This window comes from Cydia amplana, chromosome 4 (genome assembly GCF_948474715.1).
Source record: "Cydia amplana chromosome 4, ilCydAmpl1.1, whole genome shotgun sequence".
Lineage (NCBI taxonomy): Eukaryota > Metazoa > Arthropoda > Insecta > Lepidoptera > Tortricidae > Cydia > Cydia amplana.
The window spans coordinates 7136352-7161700 of record NC_086072.1 but is presented as its reverse complement, the minus strand read 5'-3'; the positions used below and the strand labels follow the sequence as shown (position 1 = coordinate 7161700).

Sequence of the window (25349 nt, the reverse complement as noted above, 5' to 3'; positions counted from 1 at the left end):
TCTGTCTCGGTGATAAGGTTCAAATTAGTATGGCAAAAAAAGTGACAACTCGCTCCAGAGGGCCTACCGCGAACCACGTTCGACGTGTTACCTCCCTGTCACACTTACGTACGAATTTACAAGTGCGACAGAGAGGCAACACTTCGAACGTGGTTCGCGGTAGGCGCTCAGTTTAAAAAATATAACTTCATGCTCAGAACTAAAGCCCTTGCTACACGGTCGCCGACAAGCCTTCTAACCGTCTGTCCTTGGTCTGACCTTGGTCAGTTTTGGTCAAATTTTGTTGGAAACAACTGTCTACACGGTCCGTCCAGACCAAGGCCACGCGGTCTGAGGGGCTTGTCGGCGACCGTGTAGCAAGGGCTTATTACCGATCTCACGATCTGTCAAATATATTATTATTATCTGTACTGTACTTTGGTTAATTTGCGTTATGGTTTTGTAATTAAGTCGTATTAAATGATTTTAAACATTAAATATGGCTGATATAAACAGTTTGTTTGATTGCTTTGACGAGCCAGCACAAAATGCAGCCTCGATCCAATTGCCAAACGTTAAAAATGAAGAAGAAATTTCGTAAGTACCGTGTAACCTCAAAATAATTTGTTTTCCTCATATGTAACAGTACAAAATCATAACATTATTGTGTTTATTCAAATAAAAAATAGTTTATTATAGTTCGTTGTACACATTTCAGGGAGACTACAGAAGAAAAAAGTGTACTAAATAACAAACGAGCTCATGAGGAAGTTGAATATGCCGATACGTCAAAGAGACTCAAACAAGACGAAGACGAGGGTGATCTGACTTCAGATTTAAAGTAAGTAAAACTATTTGTAACATCTTATTATTTTTCCAGTGCGTCACGTTCATACAAATAAAAAAAATATTCATACAAAAATGTGACGATCTGGAAAGGAAATCTTGGGACACATTTTTTCATGTAAGTATGAGGCGTGAATGTACAAATGATTCTGAGTAAAATGAGCCCAAGAAGTCAATATTTTGAAGACATGAATGAAATGTAGATTTTTTTTGGAAAACGCTCATATGCAACAATGATGTTGTTAAAGATAACCACTTCTCTTTGTTTTTTAGCTTAGAGGCACTTCACTCGCGCATAGTCATTCATACGTTAGAAACTCACGAAGGTTGCACACATGAAGTGGCAGTACCGCCAAATCAGGAGTTTGTGCCACTTGCGCAACCCACTTCAGAGCCCGCCAAGCAGTACTCCTTCATACTGGATCCCTTCCAGAAAGAAGCTATTTTGTGTATAGACAATTTAGAGTCAGTGCTCGTGTCAGCTCACACTTCTGCAGGAAAAACTGTTGTGGCTGAGTAAGTGTAATTCTAGTTAACCTAAGTCCCTGCGTCACAGACAAGACATCCTCTAGACTGAGCATAGTAACGCTACCCCCTCTGCCACAAATATACGGTAGTTTTACTCCATCTTCGAGTCAAGTGTCAGAATCCCGTGCCGTGATTGGTCCGTGTCTTTGAATGGACCAGTCACGGCACGGGATTCGCTCACCTCGTCCCCCACACCCCAGTATTTTTGGCAGCATTGGTTTCATGAAATAATTGCTCTAAACTCCGTCTAGAGGATTCCTAGTCTATGCCCTGCGTACAAATTTTTGTACATATCCAAAAAATATTTTGAACTTTCATTGAGTAACTAAGGGTTCCAAATTCAAAAACAAAACAAATGCTTCTGGGTCCCAGGAGGTTAAGTAGTATTAATTGATTGGAATGGTAAATAAAGTTTTTATCAAAATCCCAAATCCTACTATTTTCAAAAGGTTATTGAATATGTAAAATATTAGGTCCCCTAAATTTTCATTCTAATCAAGATAATAACCATTGTAACACACATCTAACATTGTAGTTCCTTGCAGACTAATTTCTTTAATATAGACAGATCATGTATTAACTGATAAACATTAAATAGAGTCGATTTTATGAGTTATATTCAATTTGTCAACTGATTCTGTTGTTTTTGCTTAGGTATGCCATAGCTGTATCACTAAAGAATAAGCAGAGGGTAATCTACACAACACCCATTAAAGCTCTCTCCAACCAGAAGTATCGGGAGTTTTCTGAAGAGTTCCATGATGTGGGCTTAATCACGGGTGATGTCACTATCAACCCTTCAGCTTCTTGCCTGATTATGACTACTGAGGTAAGAATCGATTTTCCTTTACCTCCCCAAAGCCACCCACAAATAATTATGAGGGCTGGCTTGTACCAACCTTCGCTGCTTAAATACATTGCTCCACTTCTACCAGTGTTGCCTAAAAACGCGACTCTTTTGATTTACCTGACTGAACTCAGGTAAATGAAAATCCTAAGCTAATTTTTTTTTATTTTAGATTCTCAGAAACATGTTATACAGGGGATCAGAGATCATGCGTGAAGTTGGATGGGTTGTGTTTGATGAAATCCATTACATGAGAGACAAGGAAAGAGGTGTTGTGTGGGAAGGTAAGATTATTATGTTGTTTAATTTTTCTTCTTGTTAAATGTTAAAAAAATCATACTTAAATTCAGAGTTACTGTCAAATGCTGGTAACTTACTCAACCCGTGGAGCGCCCTAGTATCACAGTAGTATGGAACTCCTATACTATCTAGTATAACACGTGTGATACTAGGGCGCTCCACGGGTCAACTAATATGACATGAGAAATATTAATAATAAAATTGTTAATACGGTTCCTGAACTTCCTCAAAGGATCAGCTTCTGTTGTTTGTTCCTTCCTGTGCTGCCTTTGTTATGTGACATGGATTGTCACTGTATAGTTTGATATAGTTTGTGCCATCCATTAATACGCGCCCTACTCTTCTTCCTTATAGCTTTAGTACTAGTGTGCAATCTTTTAGCAGTGTAGTAGCTCTGTCTATACACATTTATTAGCTATGCTGCTATTGTGCTAATTACACTGTTAAAATTTTGTACACTTGTACTATACGCGATTAGGGAGAAGAGTCGGGTGCGTCTTTGTGAATGGCACAAACACAAACTTTACATTGCTATTTCTTTCACTAATCTATATATATAAGACAAAAGGTGGACTATTCAAACAACCAAATGGAAAGGCCCACTGGGCAAACGAAACTCAGGAAAACAAAGAAAACGATGGGTTGACGACATCATAGCAATTGCAGGAAAGACTTGGGAGAATAATGCTACCGACAAAGAGAAATGGAAAAAGATGGAGGAGGCTTTTACCCTTAATCACACATCGCGAAAACATAACAAAAGAACAGTCAATTTTTAAAACAGATGTGCGAGAAATGAAGCTATATAATAATAATATATATAAATGCACGTATCACATAATTATGTCAATGTTTTGTTTAAGAAACACTGATATTGCTCCCGGACAACGTCCATTACGTGTTTCTATCGGCGACCATCCCGAACGCGCGCCAGTTCGCCGAGTGGGTCTGCCGCCTGCACTCGCAGCCGTGTCACGTGGTGTACACGGAGTACCGGCCCACGCCGCTGCAGCACTACATCTTCCCTGCGGGCGGGGACGGGATACACCTGGTGGTGGATGAGAAGGTATGTGGTCCCGGTACTGATTGTCAATTCAAATTCAAAATTATTTATTTCATGTGATTTACACACATAGCTATATACAACAATAAACATACAAGAATTACACATAAACACAACATATACACATTAGAATTGACACATATCTCAATTTTTGCTACCACTGTATCACACTTGTAGGGGAATGTAGTCCCTCACAGTGGAGTATTATGGGACAGTCTGGTTTCTCCGCTATCATTCTCAAGATGGTCAATGACGGCGTATCTATAGATATGTATGGTATAGATCCATCATTTATTTATACTATTGTAGAGTGCCGGTGTCTTCTAAACTTAGGTTTTGTACTGATTGTGATCACATAGAAAAACAATTGACTTATTTTTCTCAGTCTTTTCACAATCTAAATAGAATTTACTGTACATGTTGGATATCAACAACAATGATTAAAGTTGTTAACCCACATCATTATTAAATCTGCTACGCTACTAAGCTGTACTAGCTTAACACAAAATGTTTTATTAAAAACTATCCCTGCAGATAATAGAATATTTTGGCTGGTAATAAAAAAGTAATACATAATACATGTCTTATACTGCTACCAAATTCAGAAAGCACTAAGTCCATTTAGCTGACTTATATTTCCAATGGTAACAGGGCCAATTTAAAGAAGACAACTTCAACACAGCGATGACAGTCCTGGGAAACGCGGGCGACGCTGGCAAAGGCGATCAAAAGGGCCGTCGCGGTGGCCCGCGCGGAGGGCCCAATACTAATATATTCAATATAGTCAAGATGATCATGGAACGGAACTTCGCGCCGGTTATAGTGTTCAGTTTCAGCAAGAAAGACTGCGAGGCGTATGCCATGCAGATGGCCAAGTTAGACTTCAATACACGTAAGTTTTTATTATATATATATATATATTATATATTGTTTAATACACTAGCAGCTGAAAGCTGATGCGTGTATATTACTGCACTTGTTTTTTTTAACGATTAATGTTCATTTTTTTGTTGTTTTAAGTGTTTGTCAAGTCTGTTTTTAAAACTATTCACTGAAGGAGCACATATCACTGTTTATGGTAACTTATTCCACTCACGTACGACGTATTAGACCAGTTACATTATTGAAGCTTCAGCTTAGTGGAGTAGAGAACCTCAACCTCTATTACTTTTAGAATTAAAAAAATACGCTGACCTTGCATTTCTTAAGTTTTGACACTTAGATTTAATAGTAGTAGTAGGTTAATTGTGATAAAGATAGCAGATAGTCACAAAAGTATGCAGAGAAACAGTGAACTAACATTCACTGTTTCTCTGCATACTTTAGTGACTATCTGCTGCCTACTACACCGAGTTTTATGAAATTTGACAAGTGGAAGAGGAGAGAGAAATATTCGTTATAGTACTATAGTAGTAGGTTAGGTACTTATAATACACTATTTTACACTCAAGATCAATTTCAATTGGAAATGGAAATCATACAGGGATCTTTTTTGTTTGCTCTTCATATAATTAATTTCCTTATTTCTGTTATGAGCAGTTGAAGAGAAGAAACTAGTAGACGAAGTTTTTAACAACGCGATGGACGTGCTATCTGAAGAGGACCGCAAACTGCCGCAGGTCGAGAACGTGATCCCACTTCTGAGACGCGGCATCGGCATCCATCATGGCGGACTTCTGCCCATACTTAAAGAAACTATCGAGATATTGTTCGGCTTAGGACTTATTAAGGTAAGCAATACCACAGAGCAATACTATATCATAAACAGAGATCGGACAAATTTGCGACATTGCTCGCAATAATGTGGACATGACTCCAAAATTAATTAAATAATTAATCATTTAATTAATTTCTTACCTGAGGTTTAATTTTGATTCCTAATCAATAAAAAACACAAAGATTTCTTATAATGTAAATTTATTAATGAAATTAATCAGTATGTTTTCCAAATTTTCTGTAGGTACTCATTTTTTTATATCAATAATATATTTAAGTGCTATTTATTGACGAGGGAACAAAATTAAATCTCAAGTAAAAAATTAATTAAAATAATTAAATGATTAATTATTTAATCAATTTCGGAGTCTTGTCCACATTATTGCGAGCAATGTCGCAAATTTGTCCGATCTCTGATCATAAAAAATAAATAAACATATGTTGTTCAAGTTTAACACTTATAATTTATTAACAGGCTCTATTTGCCACGGAAACTTTCGCCATGGGACTTAATATGCCGGCGAGAACTGTCGTCTTTACCTCATGCCAGAAATTTGACGGAAAAGAAATGAGATTTGTAAGTATTCGTAATTATTTGTATCCATTAATTTGACTTAATAAGCTCAACGCTAACGTAAAAATTACACTTAGTTGATATTTGATAGATATAAACTATTAACTCACATTTATAGACGGGTCTAACGCGAAATTTATTCACATACCTTTATTTACCGACGTTTCGACACATGTTTCGATAAAGGTATGTGAATAAATTTCGCGTTAGACCCGTCTATAAATGTGAGTTAATATGTGTTCAAAACGCGAAAGTTTTATATATTTTATATATGAACTAGTTTTAAAATACGCATCCTAACAATAGTTGCTACTTATAACGTGAATGTATTACGTATATAAGATTACTGATTGAGATTTTTGGCGCTATCGCATTATTTTGAGGAGGAGCGTACTCAATTTTTAGGGTTCCGTAGCCAAAAGGCAAAAAACGGAACCCTTATAGATTCGTCATGTCTGTCTGTCTGTCCGTCTGTCTGTCCGTCCGTATGTCACAGCCACTTTTCTCCGAAACTATAAGAACTATACTGTTGAAACTTGGTAAGTAGATGTATTCTGTGAACCGCATTAAGATTTTCACACAAAAATAGAAAAAAAACAATAAATTTTTGGGGTTCCCCATACTTCGAACTGAAACTCAAAAATTTTTTTTTCATCAAACCCATACGTGTGGGGTATCTATGGATAGGTCTTCAAAAATGATATTGACGTTTCTAATATCATTTTTTTCTAAACTGAATAGTTTGCGCGAGAGACACTTCCAAAGTGGTAAAATGTGTGTCCCCCCCCCCTGTAACTTCTAAAATAAGAGAATGATAAAACTAAAAAAAATATATGATGTACATTACCATGTAAACTTCCACCGAAAATTGGTTTGAACGAGATCTAGTAAGTAGTTTTTTTTTATACGTCATAAATCGCCTAAATACGGAACCCTTCATGGGCGAGTCCGACTCGCACTTGGCCGCTTTTTAAAAATCTAAACCACTTTCTGACTATGCATGTGACATGTATTTATATTTTAGCTAACATCAGGAGAGTACATTCAAATGTCCGGAAGAGCTGGTCGTCGAGGCTTGGACGACAAGGGTATCGTGATCCTCATGATCGATCAGAAAGTCACACCAAGTATCGTTAAGGACATGGTGCAGGGCAAGGCTGATCCTATCAATTCGGCCTTCCATCTCACTTACAACATGGTAAGCGAGTAATGAAAACTATTATATAGCTGGTCAACCAAATCTTGTCAGTAAAAAAAGGCGCGAAATTCAAATTTTCTATGGGACGATATCCCTTCGCGCCTACATTTTTCAAATTTGCCGCCTTTTTCTACTGTCAAGATCTGGTTGACCAAGTATAGGTTATGTTTTTGTATTTAGCAGACTTTTCCTCAGAAAGATTAGTCAATCCTGCGATGTTGTTGCGTAGTTTTCAGCATTGACTTTCAAGGAATTTAACGAGAGCTTTCAGGGAACCCGGAAAAAAAGAATATCACTGTACAACAAAATCGCTGCTCATCGAACACTACTTTTGACTAATGATATCTACGAAGATATCATTGGTCAAAATTACTAGTGTTCGAATCCCATACTACTTAGGAGGTATCAAATCACCTCATGTCTGTGTATGATAAGGATCCTGGCCAATTTTTTAATCATATCATCTTTGCATTTTTTTTGTCGAGAGGATGTTTTTTCTACTCTATACGAGAGCTTAAGAAGGGAGCTGTATCCTACCAACTGCGCCAATTATATAAAACTTTAATTGAAGTTTTTCTAAATAAAATGTATCCATTAATCTATCATTTTATTATTATTACCTGTGTGCTAAAAACCTTGGACATTTGCTACAAATTTCTTATTTTTCCAGGTATTGAACTTGTTGAGAGTTGAGGAAATCAATCCAGAATACATGTTAGAGAGAAGCTTTTTCCAGTTCCAAAATCAAGCTGCTATTCCAGATCTACTTGACAGTAAGTGTTAAACATTATTTGATCATTTACAATTACATTATTATTCTATGTTTATTTTGTATCAACTCCAAAACTCACACCAACTTTTTTTTAATGTTCTGTACCAAAATTTAATTATATGTCCAAAAAAATAGTTGGTTTAATCGTCTGTTAGCCCTCTTAAGCTGTCTTAAGCCCTGCACTCCCAAGGGTCTAAATTTGCCAGCCAAAAACCAATCTTTGGAGTTTCTACGTTAGAATTGAATTCTTATTCTCTTTGCTGACCCGATATCGAGTCGGTGGGAAGCGAGAGGTACCATTACATCATCTCTTTCTGTCAACAGAGGTTAAAATGAAACAGAAGGAGTACAACTCCGTGACGGTGGAGCAAGAGCACTCTATAGCGTCGTACTGCAACATCAGGTCGCAGTTGGATATGCTCGGCTCGCAGTTCCGATCGGTCATCACCCGGCCCGAATATCTCAAGCCTTTTCTGCAGCCTGGGAGACTTGTTAAGGTATGTCAAATCAAAATATATCGCCATTGCGAGGTGAATGTGTAGGTAGGTAGAACTGTAAGTCATACTGCACAATTTTTACTATGTGGCCGAACCCGAAAGCGAAATCTCAGAGCAAAAAACCGGCCAAGTGCGAGTCGAACTCGCGCACGGAGGGTTCCGCACCATCAACAAAAAATAGGGCAAAACAAGCAAAAAAACGGTCACCCATCCAAGTACTGACCCCGCCCGACGTTGCTTAACTTCGGTCAAAAATCACGTTTGTTGTATGGGAGCCCCACTTAAATCTTTATTTTATTCTGTTTTTAGTATTTGTTGTTATAGCGGCAACAAAAATACATCATCTGTGAAAATTTCAACTGTCTAGCTATGACGGTTCGTGAGATATAGCCTGGTGACAGACGGACGGACGGACAGACGGACGGACGGACGGACGGACGGACAGCGGAGTCTTAGTAATAGGGTCCCGTTTTTACCCTTAGGGTACGGAACCCTAAAAATGGTTGGACATAGAAAATGTCGATTTATTCGACATTTGTAGCTATTTTTTTAGGGTTCCGTTCTTCAAAAGGAAAAAACTCTTATAGGATAACTCGTTCGTCTGTATGTCCGACCATCCCCCCCTCTTATCTCCGAAACTACTGGGTCTAAAATATACAAAATAGTTATTTACCTATAGAGGATAGGAAAACCTATTAGAAAGCGTGACTCGGACTCAATTACTTAGTTTTTGATCCGACCCCTACGGGTTATTAAAGACATTTCATTCACGTTCCACATAAAAAAATACTTGGGACGCGAGTCCGACTCGCACTTGACCGGGTTTTTTTTTCGAGGTTTGTCCCATACAAAAAGTAGTTTAGTACCTTTCTAATGAGTAAGGCGGCAGCGAGGAATAACCATTTTTTATCAAATATTTCAATGAAATATTTTTTCTCAGGTGAAAACCGAGAAACACGAGTACGACTGGGGCATCATAGTGAACTTCAGGCATAAAACGCAAGGCAAAGGCAAGAAGGGCAAGTGCGACGACAACCCGCTCTCGTCCGAGGCTGTAATAGTAGTCGATATACTGCTGCACGTCAAACAGGCGAGCGGCGACGATGCGGAGACCAATGTGCCGTGCCCGCCTGGCGAGGTAAGCATGCTAGAGTTAAATAATAATAATAATAATGTTGATTCGACGATCATTGTCCCGATAGTTGTTTCAGCGAACGGTCTAATAGCGAAGAGTCTCGACCAACATCTTGAGAGACTCTCGCTAGGTGGTTGGATCAAGGGCCAGATGCAGAAGGCGGTGATCTTGGACACGGCGCGGATAGTCCGTCGGTTCCTCACTCTGCGGCCCTGACCACCGGTAGCTTGGGCCCTGCCCCGCTGCCGGCGGCATTCTAGGTTAGGTTTTTTATAATGTGTTTATATGTATTTTTTATTGTTTTGTAAGTGTTTTTATATTTTACTTTTATATTCATATTATAAATAACCTAACGTAAGAGGAAAGATAAATAAAGGAATAATAATGTGAGCCTATATACGTCCCACTGCTGGGCACAGGCCTCCTCTCATGCGCGAGAGAGCTTGGGCTATAGTCCCCACACTAGCCCAATGCGGATTGGGGACTTCACATACACCTTTGAATTTCTTCGCAGATGTATGCAGGTTTCCTCACGATGTTTTCCTTCACCGAAAAGCTAGTGGTAACTATCAAATGATATTTCGTACATAAGTTCCGAAAAACTCATTGGTACGAGCCAGGATTTGAACCCGCGACCTCCAGATTGACGAGCGGGCTTGTTTAAGTTGAGAGCTCGCGGGCTATTCTTTAGTCTAATATAAATAATAATAATGTGAGCCTATATACGTCCCACTGCTGGGCACAGGCCTCCTCTCATGCGCGAGAGAGCTTGGGCTATAGTCCCCACACTAGCCCAATGCGGATTGGGGACTTCACATACACCTTTGAATTTCTTCGCAGATGAATGCTGGTTTCCTCACGATGTTTTCCTTCACCGAAAAGCTAGTGGTAACTATCAAATGATATTTCGTACATAAGTTCCGAAAAACTCATTGGTACGAGCCAGGATTTGAACCCGCGACCTCCAGATTGACGAGCGGGCTTGTTTAAGTTGAGAGCTCGCGGGCTATTCTTTAGTCTAATATAAATAATAATAATAATGTGAGCCTATATACGTCCCACTGCTGGGCACAGGCCTCCTCTCATGCGCGAGAGGGCTTGGGCTATAGTCCCCACGCTAGCCCAATGCGGATTAGGGACTTCACATACACCTTTGAATTTCTTCGCAGATGTATGCAGGTTTCTTCACGATGTTGGCTAGAGTTAAACCAAGAAAAGTCTGCAGCGATTTTGATAGCCCACGCAGTGCAAGTGTTATTTACACGTCATAATTTCATAGAAGTTTGACGTTTAAAATAACATTTGCACTGCGTGGGCTATCAAAATCGCTGCAGACTTTTCTTGGTCTCACTCTAACTATGTAGTATGTACCTATAAGTCCTAGCGACAATTATCTATTTTGTCAAAGGACTATCTCATTTAAGAATAAGAATAATTTATTTATAATAAAATAGGTACGCAATCACAAAGGTGTCCGGTAAGCCCCAAACTAGGCTGAGCTTGTATCTCGGGCTTACAAAAGAGTAGGTAACTAAACCTAATTAAAATGATGTGTGAGAGAGGGTGATAAGGTGTATGCTTTTAGGGTGTGTATATATGTGTGTGTGTGTGTGTGTGTGTGTGTGTGTGTGTGTGAAAGGTGTAGGAGAGCGAGAATCATACTATCTTTGTCTTACACTAGTACTAGCACCCAAAAGAAAAGGATGAGTATAGTTTTTTTTTGTTCTTATTTACTGACGAATTGGTTTGACCAACTATCACTACCTAGTATAAAACGAAGTCGCTTCCCGCTGTCTGTCTGTCTGTATGCTTAAATCTTTAAAACTTCGCAACGGATTTTGATGCGGTTTTTTTAATAGAGTGATTTAAGAGGAAGATTTATGTATGATTTGTTAACCCGTGCGAAGCCGGGCGGGTTGCTAGTAGTAAATAATTTAATGGAGAATCTTTTGTACATTGGCAGTTGCAACTTCAACCGTTTTTAGGGTTCCGTACCCAAAGGGTAAAAACGGGACCCTATTACTAAGACTCCGATGTCGGTCCGTCCGTCCGTCTGTCACCAGGCTGCATCTGACGAACCGTGATAGCTAGACAGTTGAAATTTTCACAGATGATGTATTTCTGTTGCCGCTATAACAACAAATACTAAAAACAGAATAAAATAAAGATTTAAGTGGGGTTCCCATACAACAAACGTGATTTTTGACCGAAGTTAAGCCACAGCTAAGCAACGACGGGCGGGGTCAGTACTTGGATGGGTGACCGTTTTTTTGCTTGTTTTGCTCTATTTTTTGTTGATGGTGCGGAACCCTCCGTGCGCGAGTCCGACTCGCACTTGGTCGGTTTTTTTTATAATAACAAGTAATAAGCAAAAGTGGACACTAATCTATCCGTTTTTTCCCAATACAGACAGGAGACATCGAAGTAGTACCAGTACTCCATACGCTAATCCACCAAATCAGCTCCCTTCGCGTATACTATCCGAAGGACCTACGGCCCGCAGACAGTCGCAAGTCCGTACTCAAGACGATTGGAGAAGTGAAGAAACGGTTCCCTGAGGGGCCGCCGCTGCTTAACCCTATTAAAGACATGAAGATTGACGATCCAGTGTTTAAAGAATGCGTGGAGAGAATTAAGCAGTTGGAAGAAAGGTGAGTTTATCTGTGTTACATATCCCGGTATAGGATGTCAGCCAAAAAGCCATAACGCAGCGTACTACGTAGGCGAACAACACGCGAACGCGAAGCGTACGCATCGAGCATTCCCTGCGCGCGAGCAATAAATAATCGGAGTGAAATATCTACACGGTTTTTGTTTTCTACAATGGTTAAATGTTCGAACTCTAAATGTGGCAAAAACGTCACGAAGAAAGCACCTGGATTGCAGTGTGGGAAGTGTGGAAAGTGGTTGCACGCCTCGTGTATTCCAATAACCACCGAACAGCTCAACGCATTATGCGGCACGGAGGCGGTAGAATGGAAATGCAAAGCTTGCAATCCGCAGCATAGAAACAAACGGATTTCTGCAATCCTTCCCGATCCAGAGGATGACGACAACACGGACACCGAGCAAGTCATCATGGTCAAAGATAACTGTAGCGAGGAATTTCTGAGGCAGCTGCGAAGCGACATTCGCAACGCGATCAAAGACGAAATTGAGCGTACCCTCAGTTATTACTCCGATAAAATTGATGATTATCAAAAAAAACTCGATGACTATGAAACAAAGATGAAAAGTGTCGAAAACCAGAACAAGGACCTGCAAAACAAATACACAAATATTCAACTTAAATACAATTCCATGGAACAGAAACTAAATCATATTGAGCAAAACCAGCTAGACAGTAAAATTGAAATTTGCGGAGTAGAGAAGAAAGAAAATGAAAACACAACAGAAATTGCGAAAAAAGTCGCACAAGCAATCGAAATAAACTGTGATGACGTCATAAGTGCATACAGAAAGGAACGTCGAGCTCCGGCTGCACAACAACGAGTCGCTTCGTCCATCGTCGTAACCTTGAAGCCGGGCCAGCGTGACAACTGGATCACAGCCGCGAAGGGCAAAACCATCACGGGCCAGGACATAGGGTATCCAGAGGACACGAGAATTTTTTTGCGCGAGGCCCTCACTCCAGCTACGGCATTTCTATTATGGAAAGCTAAAAGCGAGCTTAAAAAGGACGAACTTTTTAAATATGTGTGGTGTAAGGGAGGCAACGTACTGGTAAGAAAGAATGACGAAGCCAGGATTCAGACCGTAAAATCTGAACAAGATATCGAGAAACTGCTTAAGGTGAAAAGATGAAGCGCTTATGGTATGTCTTTTTTAAGTATTTTTCCTTAACGGTAGTATTTATCAACTCTAAAGTTTATATTCAATCTAGTTATCTGAAATAACAATACAACACCTGATTGATGTCTGATGACCTACCTATTAACGAAAGTAACTACAATACCTGGAACGAGTACGTTGACTCACTTACACCTCATCAAAACTTAGTTATTTTTCTCCACGTTAACATACGGTCTTTAATTTTAAACTTCGCACAACTTGAATATATAACGAGTAACAGTAAACGCAGTATTGATGTTATAGTATTAACAGAGGTAAATATTCGTGAAGATTGTATTTCCCTATATAACATTACAAATTACACTATGTATTCCAAATTAAGATGTAAAAGAAGGGGCGGGGGTATAATCTTGTATGTGCATAACAAATATTATTTCGAACAACAACAAACACAGACACATTTCTTTGAAGCTATAGTTGGTTGCCTACATACGAACCCCCACCATAAAATAAACATATGCTCAGTATATAGACCGCCGGACACCGACAAGACTGGTTTTGTGCGGGAATTACATACTTTGTTGGACGGCCTCGATAAAAAAACAGATTTGCTATATACAGGTGACATTAATATTAACTTAAAATTAAATAATAATATATGTAACTACTACTTAAACACAATGAGTGAACTAGGTTTGGCATGTGGTATAACGCAATATACACGGGTTGAAAAGAAAGGTAATTACATAAGTAGCTCATGCATAGATCACCTGTTTGTGCGTAGCGTAAGTGGGAACCAGGCACAAACCTGCGTGATACATACTGCACCAGCTGATCACTACATAATAGGATGCGCGTGTGTGTGTGCGCCGCCTGGCAATTCACCGCGGCAGGAGCGGCGCACGCACACAATTATAGACAATAGGCGCGTGTTATCGCTTATCAAATCTGTCGACTGGAGTGCGGGCCTCGCTTATGAGTGCCCCGAACAGGTGGTAGATTTTATTATTAGCCAATTTCAACGCATTTATAAAGACTGCGAAATAGTAGTCAAATCAAAGCGCGGTTATATGAGAAAATCATGTGAATGGGCAAATAGTAAGATTAAATTTATGAGTAAGAGACGAAACGAACTGTTTAAAATCTGGAAATCTGACCCGCACAATTTAAATAACAGAATAATATATAATAAATACCGAAATATGACTAATAAATATATAAATAAGGTTAAAAACCGATATTATCTAAATAAAATAAAGGATAATTTTAAAAACACTAGAGTAATATGGGGAATAGTCAACGCGTTATGTGGGAACGTTAGTAAATCAATAGAGGACATTGTTATACGTGCATTTCAGTGCCAAGAAAAGACTCTGGCTTGTAACTTTGCTAAAGAATTTCAGCGTAATCTAGACTCAATTACACAAATGTGCAACACACCAATTCTAAACGAATCCAAATACTGTAACAAACCGGATGTAGTCATGAGATTAGGAAAAATAACAAATGACGTGACAAATAAAATTATAAGGAAACTTAACAAAAATAAAAGCCCGGGCTACGATGGAGTTCGAGCCGTAGATATTAAATACATTGCAAATGATATCACGCCTTTAATTACACACTTAATTAATACATCCCTAAATTCATGTACTTATCCAGATATATTAAAAATAGGAACTATCCGGCCGGTACATAAAAAGGGTTCAAAAACCGACTACAATAATTATAGACCCATCACAATACTTTCGTGCATTGACAAAATAGTCGAACGTTATGTAGGTGATAAAATTAATTTATTTTTACAACAAAATAATATTATTAACAAAAGGCAATTTGGCTTTCAAAGAAACAAAAGTACTGTTCAACTTTTAGGTCAATTTTGTGATGAAATAAACGGGCACTTGAACAAACAAAGACATATATTAGTAATTTTTATTGATTTTAGCAAAGCTTTCGAAACTTTGTTGTACAATACCTTATATAAAAAACTTGAACAGAATGGAATTCAGGGTCCCCTTTTAAAATGGTTTACAAGCTACCACAGCAACAGAGTTACCGCAGTTAGGCTAGGAAACTCTTATAGTGACATGATAAAAACATCAAAAGGCACGGCACAAGGATCAATAATTGGGCCGACCGAATATATTTTATATGTCAACGACATGTGTAATACGATCGGAGAACAGTATGTGTACCAGTTTGCCGATGACACTTGCATAGTGGTTGCGGATAGGGATCTAAAGACTGCCTCACAAAAAATTCAAGATATATTCGACACCCTCTGTAAGTGGTCACATGACGTTGGCCTAATCCTGAATGCGGATAAAACGAAGGCTATGCACATACGTTCTTCACATAACAAACTTTCCTACATTCCAGTAATTAAGGCACACTCACACAGTTGCCTACACATACAACACATAAACTGCGACTGCCCTACTATAGATTTTGTGAAAGAACATATGTACATTGGTTTATTAATTGATTATCGGTTCAATTGGCAACCACATACTGAATACGTATGCAATAAACTTAGATCTGTCCTAGGAAGGCTAACAATTTTAAGACATAAGATACCATACAACACCTTACGAATGTTATACCTCTCTCTGGCTGAATCGGTAATACGATATGGGCTAAACAGCTACGGAAGATCATATAAAACCAATCTTGCTAAAATATATAACCTACAGAAAACACTGTTGAAAACCATTGTGCCTAACAATATAAAAGCAAAACATAGTGATGGCTATTCCCACCTTTTCCAATTTTGTAACGTGCTTCCCGTACAAAACCTAGTCAAGTTAGCAATGCTTAAAGAAAATTGCAAGGATAATATATCTGATTTAAAAGAATACAATCGTAACAGTAGGTTAAGAGGTTTACCTCACTCACATCGATTTATATTACCACCAACAAAAAATGTCTACGGTATGAGAACCAACTATTATTTGCTTCCAAAAATATTAAACACCCTTCCGAAATATTTACAAGATTTATACCTAACCAATCCTGAATCAAATAAAGATGTAAAAAAATACCTGTTATCATCTAGTAATTATGATTATATTTTATAAAACGTAACTTTAATGTAACATATGTACAACTTTATAACATAAGGACCTATGTAGTGCATTTAGTCCGAACTCTAGCTGTAAACAAGCCATTTTTGGCTTAGCAGTTAAGATACATGAAACTCTGCGATCCATTTAATTGTTTAGAACTTTAATAAATGAAATAAAAAAAAAAAAAAAAAAAAAAAAAAGCGATGCGGCGCGGGGTGAATCGCTCCTTTGATATCTATAGAAGTGTCCTACGTGGGCGATCTCGTTGCGAACGCGAAAGCGAACGCTGTGGACCCGCCGCGCCGCGCCGCGCTGCTTCGCTTCGCGTTCGCGAGTTGTTCGCTTACATAAGACGCAGCGTAAGGCTCGCCGCAACCGCAAGTTAGTGGTCAAAACCATTGGAGAAAATAACAAACGTTTCCATGAGGTTGATTATGTCAGTCACGTCTTTTATCATGTTTTTTTGTTTGAGAACTATCCATTTTCATTTCTAATAAACAATTTTTTAAGAAAACTATATACATATTTAGTTCATGCATCAGTAGGATCTTTTTTATCACAATGTCATCCAACCTGAGGCACTAATTTGCCTACCTACCTTTTGTTTGAATGTCACTAAAGCTTTGGATTCCTCCAAAAGCGGTGCCGTCATATAGCGGCCGCAAAAAGACGGCCATCTTTACGGTGACGACATGTGGAAAGTACCACGGCGGCGTCATAGCACACCGTCAGCCACCAAGGTCAAACGAAACGTATCCAGGAGAGAAAATGGACGACCTTGATTTAGCTTTAATAATTTACTTAGATGATGAAATATCATTAGAAGAGGAAAATAATCGTAGTACGAAAGACCATTTATTCAAGTCGTTGTACAGAAGATGCATTTGAGATTTTAGTACAATATGGCTTCACCGCTATCTAATAAAACGTTCACGAAACCATCGACACCGTCACGAAAATGGCGGCACCGCTTTTTCAATCAATCACCGCCCTATAGGAAACCGCGCCATTTGGTTTACATAGACACCGTTCTAGTGACGTCATTCACCGCTATATTTTTATCCAGACTTTACGCTCACCCCCTCCACACGGACAAGAACCGCGCCGCGCTCCAAGCGGCCCACGAGCGTAAGCTGGAAATATACGAGGAACTCACCGAGGCCAAGACCGAGCTGCGAAAGGCCAAGAGCATCCTGCAGATGGACGAGCTCAAGAAGAGGAAACGAGTGCTGCGGAGACTGGGTTACTGCACGGCGGCTGATGTCATAGAACTGAAGGGGAGGATTGCCTGTGAGTTGAGCAGGTAAGGAACATTTCTGTATCAGATGGTTAGACCGGTTTATGAGTTTAATCATCAAGAGTGGTGGTTCTTTGAACTTCTTTGTGGCGCAAGAGCGCAAGCTGAAAATATACGAGGAACTCGCCCAGGCCGAGCTGCGGCAGACCAAGAGCATCCTGCAGATGTACGAGCTCAAGAAGAGGAAACGAGTGCTGCGGAGACTGGGTTACTGCACGGCAGCTGATGTCATAGAACTCAAGGGGAGAATCGCCTGTGAATTGAGCAGGTAAGGAACATTTCTGTATAAGATGGTTAGGCCGGTTTATGAGTCTAATCATCAAGAGTGGTGGTTCTTTGTGGCGCAAGAGCGCAAGCTGTAAATAAAAGAGGAACTCGCCCAGGCCAAGACCGAGCTGCGGAAACCAAAGAGCATCCTGCAGATGGACGAGCTCAAGAAGAGGAAACGAGTGCTGCGGAGACTGGGTTACTGCACGGCGGCTGATGTCATAGAACTCAAGGGGAGGATCGCATGTGAGTTGAGCAGGTAAGGAACATTTCTGTATAAGCAGAGATGTACAAAATGGTTTTAAAAAAGCATTTAAATACAAAATGCAAAATACTTTTCACATTTACTATTTCAAATGCAAAATACCAAATAGTTTTGCGTTTTGTATTTCAAATGCTAAATGCAAAATAGGTATTTTCAAAATACTTTTTCAAAATAAAATACCTTTTGACCAAATCTCAGATATTTTTATTTATTTTAGGTATTTATCATGAGAATAGCCATAGAATAGATAATGTTCGTCATTTTCGTTTCACATTGACACTATAATAGCCGGTTTAGACTCTCGTGGCTCGCAAGCTCGTCGAGCTAATATAATTTAAACACTAACAGCACGGCATAAGGTTTATAACCGAATGACAAGCCGAATGCGAGTGTGTCGAGGCGAGCCACGAGACGCGCCGCGAGCCGAGCCGCGAGTCTAAACGGCTATAAGGCGCGCACTCTGACCAAAGAAAAAAAACCGGCCAAGTGCGAGTCGGACTCACGCACGGAGGGTTCCGCACCATCAACAAAAAATAGAGCAAAACAAGCAAAAAAACGGTCACCCATCCAAGTACTGACCCCGCCCGACGTTGCTTAACTTCGGTCAAAAATCACGTTTGTTGTATGGGAGCCCCACTTAAATCTTTATTTAAATCTTTGTTTTTAGTATTTGTTGTTATAGCGGCAACAGAAATACATCATCTGTGAAAATTTCAACTGTCTAGCTATCACGGTTCGTGAGATACAGCCTGGTGACAGACGGACGGACGGACCGACGGACGGACGGACCGACGGACGGACGGACGGACGGACGGACAGACGGACAGCGGAGTCTTAGTAATAGGGTCCCGTTTTTACCCTTTGGGTACGGAACCCTAAAAAAGGGCGCGCATGGCTAGCAGACGCCTCTATCGGTCAAATTCGGCAATACAAGCGTCATTCGTTCTTTTCATTTTGTTTGACTGGTAATGTTGGCTAAACTTAATCACAAAGTATTTTGCATTTTGAAATGAATATTAAAAATGCAAAATACATCTCGAAAAGTATTTCAAATAAAATACAAAATGTTTTTTACTAAAAGGCATTTAAATGCAAAATACAAAATAGGTATTTTGCATTTTGTATTTGCATTTTAAATAGAAGTATTTCAAATAAATCGCATCTCTGTGTATAAGATGGTTAGGCCGGTTTATGAGTTTAATCATCAAAAGTGATGGTTCATTGTGGTACAAGAGCGCAAGCTGTCAATAAAAGAGGAACTCGCCCAGGCCAAGACCGAGCTGCGAAAGGCCAAGAGCATCCTGCAGAACGATGGACGAACTCAAGAAGAGGAAATTAGTGCTGCGGAGACTGGGTTACTGCACGGCGGCTGATGTCATAGAACTGAAGGGGAGGATCGCCTGTGAATTGAGCAGGTAAGTGGCTTTTCGCTGCGATCCCAAACGTCGCAAGAGCGCTAGCAGAAAATATACGAAGAACTCGCCAAAGCCAAGCTGTGATTGACAGATTCTCTGCGACACTAAATGTACCTCGAGCGTTTCAAAAGTTTCTCTTTCCACGGTCGCAGTTATTATATGGTCCAGAGCGAGTTACCAAAAAATATCTAGTGAAAGTAGTGAAGAGGTTCACTCACCAGAAACTGTATTATTTTAAAGATAATGTCAACGTGAGGTGAATGTCAAACTCATGGATTGTATAATAAATAATCAAGGCTCGGAAAAACGCCCGTCATTTTGAAAATAATCATAACTTAGGATCCATTTACGAGTCGAAAATGTTCGTTTACGGTCAACGGATGTCATTGGGGCGGGGCATATTTAATCGTTGACATTGGTATAAAGAAGTCTGTGTTGTACGGAACAGGGTAATGTTTTCAAAATGACGGGCGTATTTCCGAGCCTTAATAATAATTGTAGACTCACGCTGTATTAATTTAATTTTTTTACAAGCAGAAACGTCTGCGACTGATGCTATTAGCTTCGTATAAATTTTAAAGTGGAAAAATTACTGTCTTGGGTGAGACATGAAATCACGGCCTCTGGATCGATACTCCAGCGCTCTGTCACCAATGATATTATATAACCATAGATAGGTTATACTCATACTTGAGGAGCACAAAAAATACTTCCATGCATATTTTATTTCTGTGCCTAGGAAGAAATCTGTTATTTTTGATTAATTTTCGCATTCCATCCATCTTTGTCACACTCGTTGTTAAACATAAGGTCATCTCTTTCTCTTTCGGTGTGCGGGAGCCCGTTAGCACGTGCACATTTCTCGCTTGTCCAGCCGCGACTAATGGCAACTTGTCCAATTTGTCACAAGTTAACGGCTTCAATTTTGGAACGCCTATGACCTATCTTGAGTTATAAATCATTGTCTGTCACGCGCACTGACAATCCAACCTCTAGACTGAGCTTAGGCCAATTCTTTCATGAAACCGATGCTGCCAAAAATACGGGGGTGCGGGGGGACGAGGTGAGCGAATCCCGTGCCGTGATTGGTCCGTTCAAAGACACGGACCAATCACGGCACGGGATTGACTCGAAGATGGAGTAACGCTACCGTATGTGTGGCAGAGGGGGTAGCGCGACTATGCTATGTCTAGAGGTTGGATTGTCTGTGGTCACGCGGTATTATTTCCCTTTCAGCGCCGACGAACTCCTCCTCACCGAGCTGATCTTCAACGGCGTGTTCAACGCGCTCACCTCCTCGCAGAGCGCCGCGCTCGTCAGCTGTTTCGTGTGCGACGAGAACAGCTCGCAGTCGTCCGCCACCGGCGAGGAGCTGCGCGGCGTGCTGAGACAGCTACAGGTAACCTTTTAAGAGCCAACAGGAGTGGTCATTTCTCCATACAAACGTACTCGACTGTTTCCTCCGTGGGTTTTGAAGCTAGAGCAATGATTTTTTCGACACAGATTAATATTGTCAATATCCGTGTCGGACCGTTTTGCTTTTTTTGATATTTTTGTTTTTTAAGGCGCTAGAGCCGTTCAAAAATGGCCAAAATGGCCTAATTGACTATGCCGCAATGAGAGGCGTGGTATTCAAAACTGATATCAATTAGCCAAAAAAACAAAACGGTCCGACACAGATAATTTCATAATCATTTAGATTTCCAAATTTGGTTACGATTGGTTAAGTTTTGGAGGAGGAAACAGTCGAGTACGAAACCTCGATTTTTGAGATTTTACGCAGGACTTTTCGCCTTGTCCTTATCGCACTAGTTTTAGGAGCCGCTTCCGTTAGCGAGACGGGTATATTTACCTAAAATATTTAAATCTCAGCTCCTGTTGGCTCTTAAAGTCAAGAAAATCTCGCTCATAGTGCCTGTACACTTTCGTTTGATAGACTTTTTTCTGAAGCGCTGGTGGCCTAGCGGTAAGAGCGAGCGACTTGCAATCCGGAGGTCGTTGGTTCGAACCCCGGCTCGTACCAATGAGTTTTTCGGAACTTATGTACGATATATCATTTGATATTTACCAGTCGCTTTTCGGTGAAGGAAAACATCGTGAGGAAACCGGACTAATTCCAATACGGGCCTAGTTTACCCTCTGGGTTGGAAGGTCAGATGGCAGTCGCTTTCGTAAAAACTAGTGCCCACGCCAATTACTGGGATTAGTTGCCAAGCGGACCCCAGGCTCCCATGAGCCGTGGCAAAATGCCGGGACAACGCGAGGAAGAAGAGAGAAAGAGACTTTTTTCTGAAGAGTGGTTGGTTAACCTAATCCAGTTTAGCCAGTTTTAACATAACAATGAGCTTGTTTCCGAGCGTCTATCTCGCTAAGATAATATGAAACTGCGAGGCCCCTAGACGGCACTGCGCGCTTATGAGTAATCTAGGTCTTGCACTTGGGACCTTACTCATCCCATCTATCCGGTGTCCATCCATTTTTTAATTTAAAATTATGAGTAAAATAACTCTTTGTAGATCTCTTCTACTTAAATCGATCTGCAAAATTTAATTTTTCCGCGACTTCGATGGCAGCGATCAACTCCTTCGATAACGCTTCGTACCTATAATGTATACTACAATGATTCCCAGGAATACGCCCGGAGGATAGCCAAGGTGTCGATCGAGGCCAAGATGGACCTGGATGAGGATAACTACGTGGGCAAGTTCAAGTGCACGCTCATGGACGTCGTGCACTCCTGGTCTAAGGGCGCCAGTTTCCTGGAGATCTGCAAGATGACAGACGTGTTCGAAGGTAAGATAAATCAGTTAATCGGTTTTCCATTTCTGGACGTGGCTTAGAGGCATCCCCAAAGACGATAATACCGTCTGTCATATTATGTCGTCGGTCGACGACACCTCACTGCTGGATTTAGCTTTCAGGCATCCCCTAAGTGTAAGGCCTGAGTGGACGCTCGAAGCGGAGCGTTCGGCGGCGCGTGCAGCGTGGCGTCAGGCTCACAAGTAATTAGAGCAGCGTGCACTAAGGCCGCTACTATACGTTTGCATTTGTTTAACATGCACGCCGCACGCCCCGCCCCGCTGCACGCCCAACTCGAGCGTCCACTCAGGCCTTACACTAAGGCGCGATATATCTGTAGCCTGTTTTATGTATCTCGTCGCTTTCTGTCTTCTTACAAAAGTGGTCTCGCCATCTGACCGAAGATCAAGCTACAATTTACCAAAATGAAAACCCTTAGATTAGATTCCCCTGTTGTTTTACGGCAACAAAATTGAAAGGGATCACTAAAAACAATTTTTTGCCAGGGAAACTTGATTCAACGAAAATAAGTTGGGAACTTAGTAAAAATCCCCGGCCTAGTAAATATCCATTTATTCAAGTAAGAGTTTACAATCACATACATAATAAAGTCAAAACTAAACTAAACACTATTTAGGTGACAAACAGAAAAGAATAATTAAATTGAGAAAAAAAAAATCAGAATCAGAATCAAGTATTTTATTCGTGATAAACTTAAAACGAATATAACATACAAAATACAAAAGTATAACTAATAAAAAAACCGGCTAAGTGCGAGTCGGACACGCGCACGGAGGGTTCCGCACCATCAACAAAAAATAGAGCAAAACAAGCAAAAAACGGTCACCCATCCAAGTACTGACCCCGCCCGACGTTGCTTAACTTCGATCAAAAATCACGTTTGTTGTATGGGAGCCCCACTTAAATCTTTATTTTATTCTGTTTTTAGTATTTGTTGTTATAGCGGCAACAGAAATACATCATCTGTGAAAATTTCAACTATCTAGCTATCACGGTTCGTGAGATACAGCCTGGTGACAGACGGACGGACGGACGGACGGACGGACAGCGGAGTCTTAGTAATAGGGTCCCGTTTTTACCCTTTGGGTACGGAACCTTAAAAAACTACGATACGAGTATGCATGCGTCAAATAGTGAATAGTAGGGATGTACCGACTAGTCGGGAAAGCCGACTATCCGGCCTCATTTGTAGTCGGCTATTAGTCGGCAATAATGGCCTATTAGTCGGCACTTTATAAGTGACAGAAAAACGGGGCAAAATTAAATAACAGCAAATATTTTACCATAAGCTTTTCACCTATTTTACCGAAATTCCTATTTAGGGTGCTTACGAAAACTTTTGTTCAAATTATTGACCGTGTGGTCGTTTGTCCGATTGTCGTATGAAATATAGCTTAGCTTAGGATTTATTTTTTACATTTAGCGTTACTATAATATGATAAATAGCGCGACGGCCATCCGAGCGCCGATTAGTCGGCTAGTCGGCTAAATCAATAGTCTGTACATCACTAGTGAATAGTGTATGCATGAATGTTTTTTACATAATAATATTTCGTTTTTTAGGTTCCATAATCAGATGCATGCGGCGACTAGAAGAAGTGCTCCGCCAACTCTGCCAAGCGGCCAAGAACATTGGAAATACGGACTTGGAGAACAAATTCAGTGAAGCCATCAAACTGCTCAAGAGAGACATCGTCTTTGCCGCCAGCTTGTACATGTAACTGGCAAACACACTAAATATATCCTTATTTAATATGTACATACTAGTTTCATTTTATATACCGTACACTTTATACCTAAGAAAGAACATTGACAATACAGAATTGAAGAACAAATTCAGTGAAGTCATCGAACTGCTGAAGAGAGCTTAGGCGTGAATTATACACATACGGCGTAAGGCGAAGGCGTGGCACAGGCTTGTTCTTCGCCTTACACCGTATGTGTATAATATAATCACGCATAAAGAGAGAATTGTCTTTGCTAGGTATGTAACTAGCACATCGACATTGGTTAAGTGATGTGTAATGTACGTGGTGGGGAAATTAAGGCAACTATCCCAATATTTTCTCCAATTTCCGATGACGTCTGTGGCGGTAAAAAGGCTTAATACCTTTGGTTAATACTGTTGTTCACACGATTCGCATGGCGAGGGACACTCGTAACATACGCGCGGGTTACATGCGTTATGTGGAAGAGCTAATATAAGCAAATAGGTCGTCTAACGATATCGCAGCCATAAAATGTAAAAAAAAAAAATAATGCTACTGTCAATCATAATTATTATGTCGATGTTATGTCGCGCATTCATGTCATGTTAACAAATTTACATCAAACTTATTCCGTTGTATGTTTTGTGTGTGGGTAATGGAGATGAACCATAGATGAGTAGATAAGTGACTATAATAGTGCGTTATGTTTCAATATCATTCTTCATATACATGCAATATCTATTGCCGCAGTTCGCAATCGTCAATCGACATAAATAAGGACTATGTTAGTGTTATAATTGCCTATAATCAGTGTCGTCGTTATATCTATAGTTAACTTTGAGCATTTATAGTTCGTCCATTGTGCCGCGTGTGAGTATAAATTATATTTAATTCAAACTTGCGAGTGTTAAGTTAAACAAGTATCTCGCAAGCGTCGAAACACTATTAAGGTAAGTGTTTTATTTTTATGTAGGTTTCTTTGAAAGCTCTATAGTATGCTTGTTTTTAATAGTGATACATTTAAGTAAATTATATTTTTTTGTGATTTTTGTCGCTGAAAATTTGAATCAACCCGCTTGAGCAGCTTGCAATTTTTTGAGGGATCACAGCCATATTCTTCTAATTATTATTATTATAACTTCAAACATTTTCTTAATCCAAACTGTGTGGTTAACAGTTCCCATTTTTGATTTTACTACACTTAGCAAGTCGGTTTTGACCTAAGGTTGACTATAAGAGAATGTCTAAAAGCATCAAGTTT

The 25349-nt window shown here is 39.9% G+C and overlaps 1 protein-coding gene across 1 annotated transcript; it reads left to right on the top strand.

Annotated features, from left to right (window-relative positions):
* Positions 1-431: 431 nt before the first annotated feature.
* LOC134663143 (exosome RNA helicase MTR4) lies at positions 432-24136 on the top strand. Its single transcript, XM_063519487.1, has 18 exons — positions 432-576; positions 698-820; positions 1099-1341; positions 2008-2182; positions 2373-2484; positions 3364-3566; positions 4215-4455; positions 5103-5293; positions 5755-5856; positions 6878-7051; positions 7722-7824; positions 8148-8320; positions 9261-9458; positions 11865-12106; positions 17382-17618; positions 20796-20958; positions 22190-22352; positions 23943-24136. Exons 1-18 carry the CDS (start codon positions 479-481, stop codon positions 24098-24100), a joined length of 3099 nt encoding a protein of 1032 aa, XP_063375557.1. The 5' UTR covers positions 432-478; the 3' UTR covers positions 24101-24136.
* Positions 24137-25349: the final 1213 nt, after the last annotated feature.

Bases quoted from the DNA above. Each gene is read 5' to 3' on its own strand.
- LOC134663143 (XM_063519487.1), top strand. From the start codon at position 479: ATGGCTGATATAAACAGTTTGTTTGATTGCTTTGACGAGCCAGCACAA. The intron at 2,183-2,372 runs GTAAGAATCGAT...TTTTTATTTTAG, and splicing joins GCCTGATTATGACTACTGAG to ATTCTCAGAAACATGTTATA. The intron at 9,459-11,864 runs GTAAGCATGCTA...TTCCCAATACAG, and splicing joins TGCCGTGCCCGCCTGGCGAG to ACAGGAGACATCGAAGTAGT.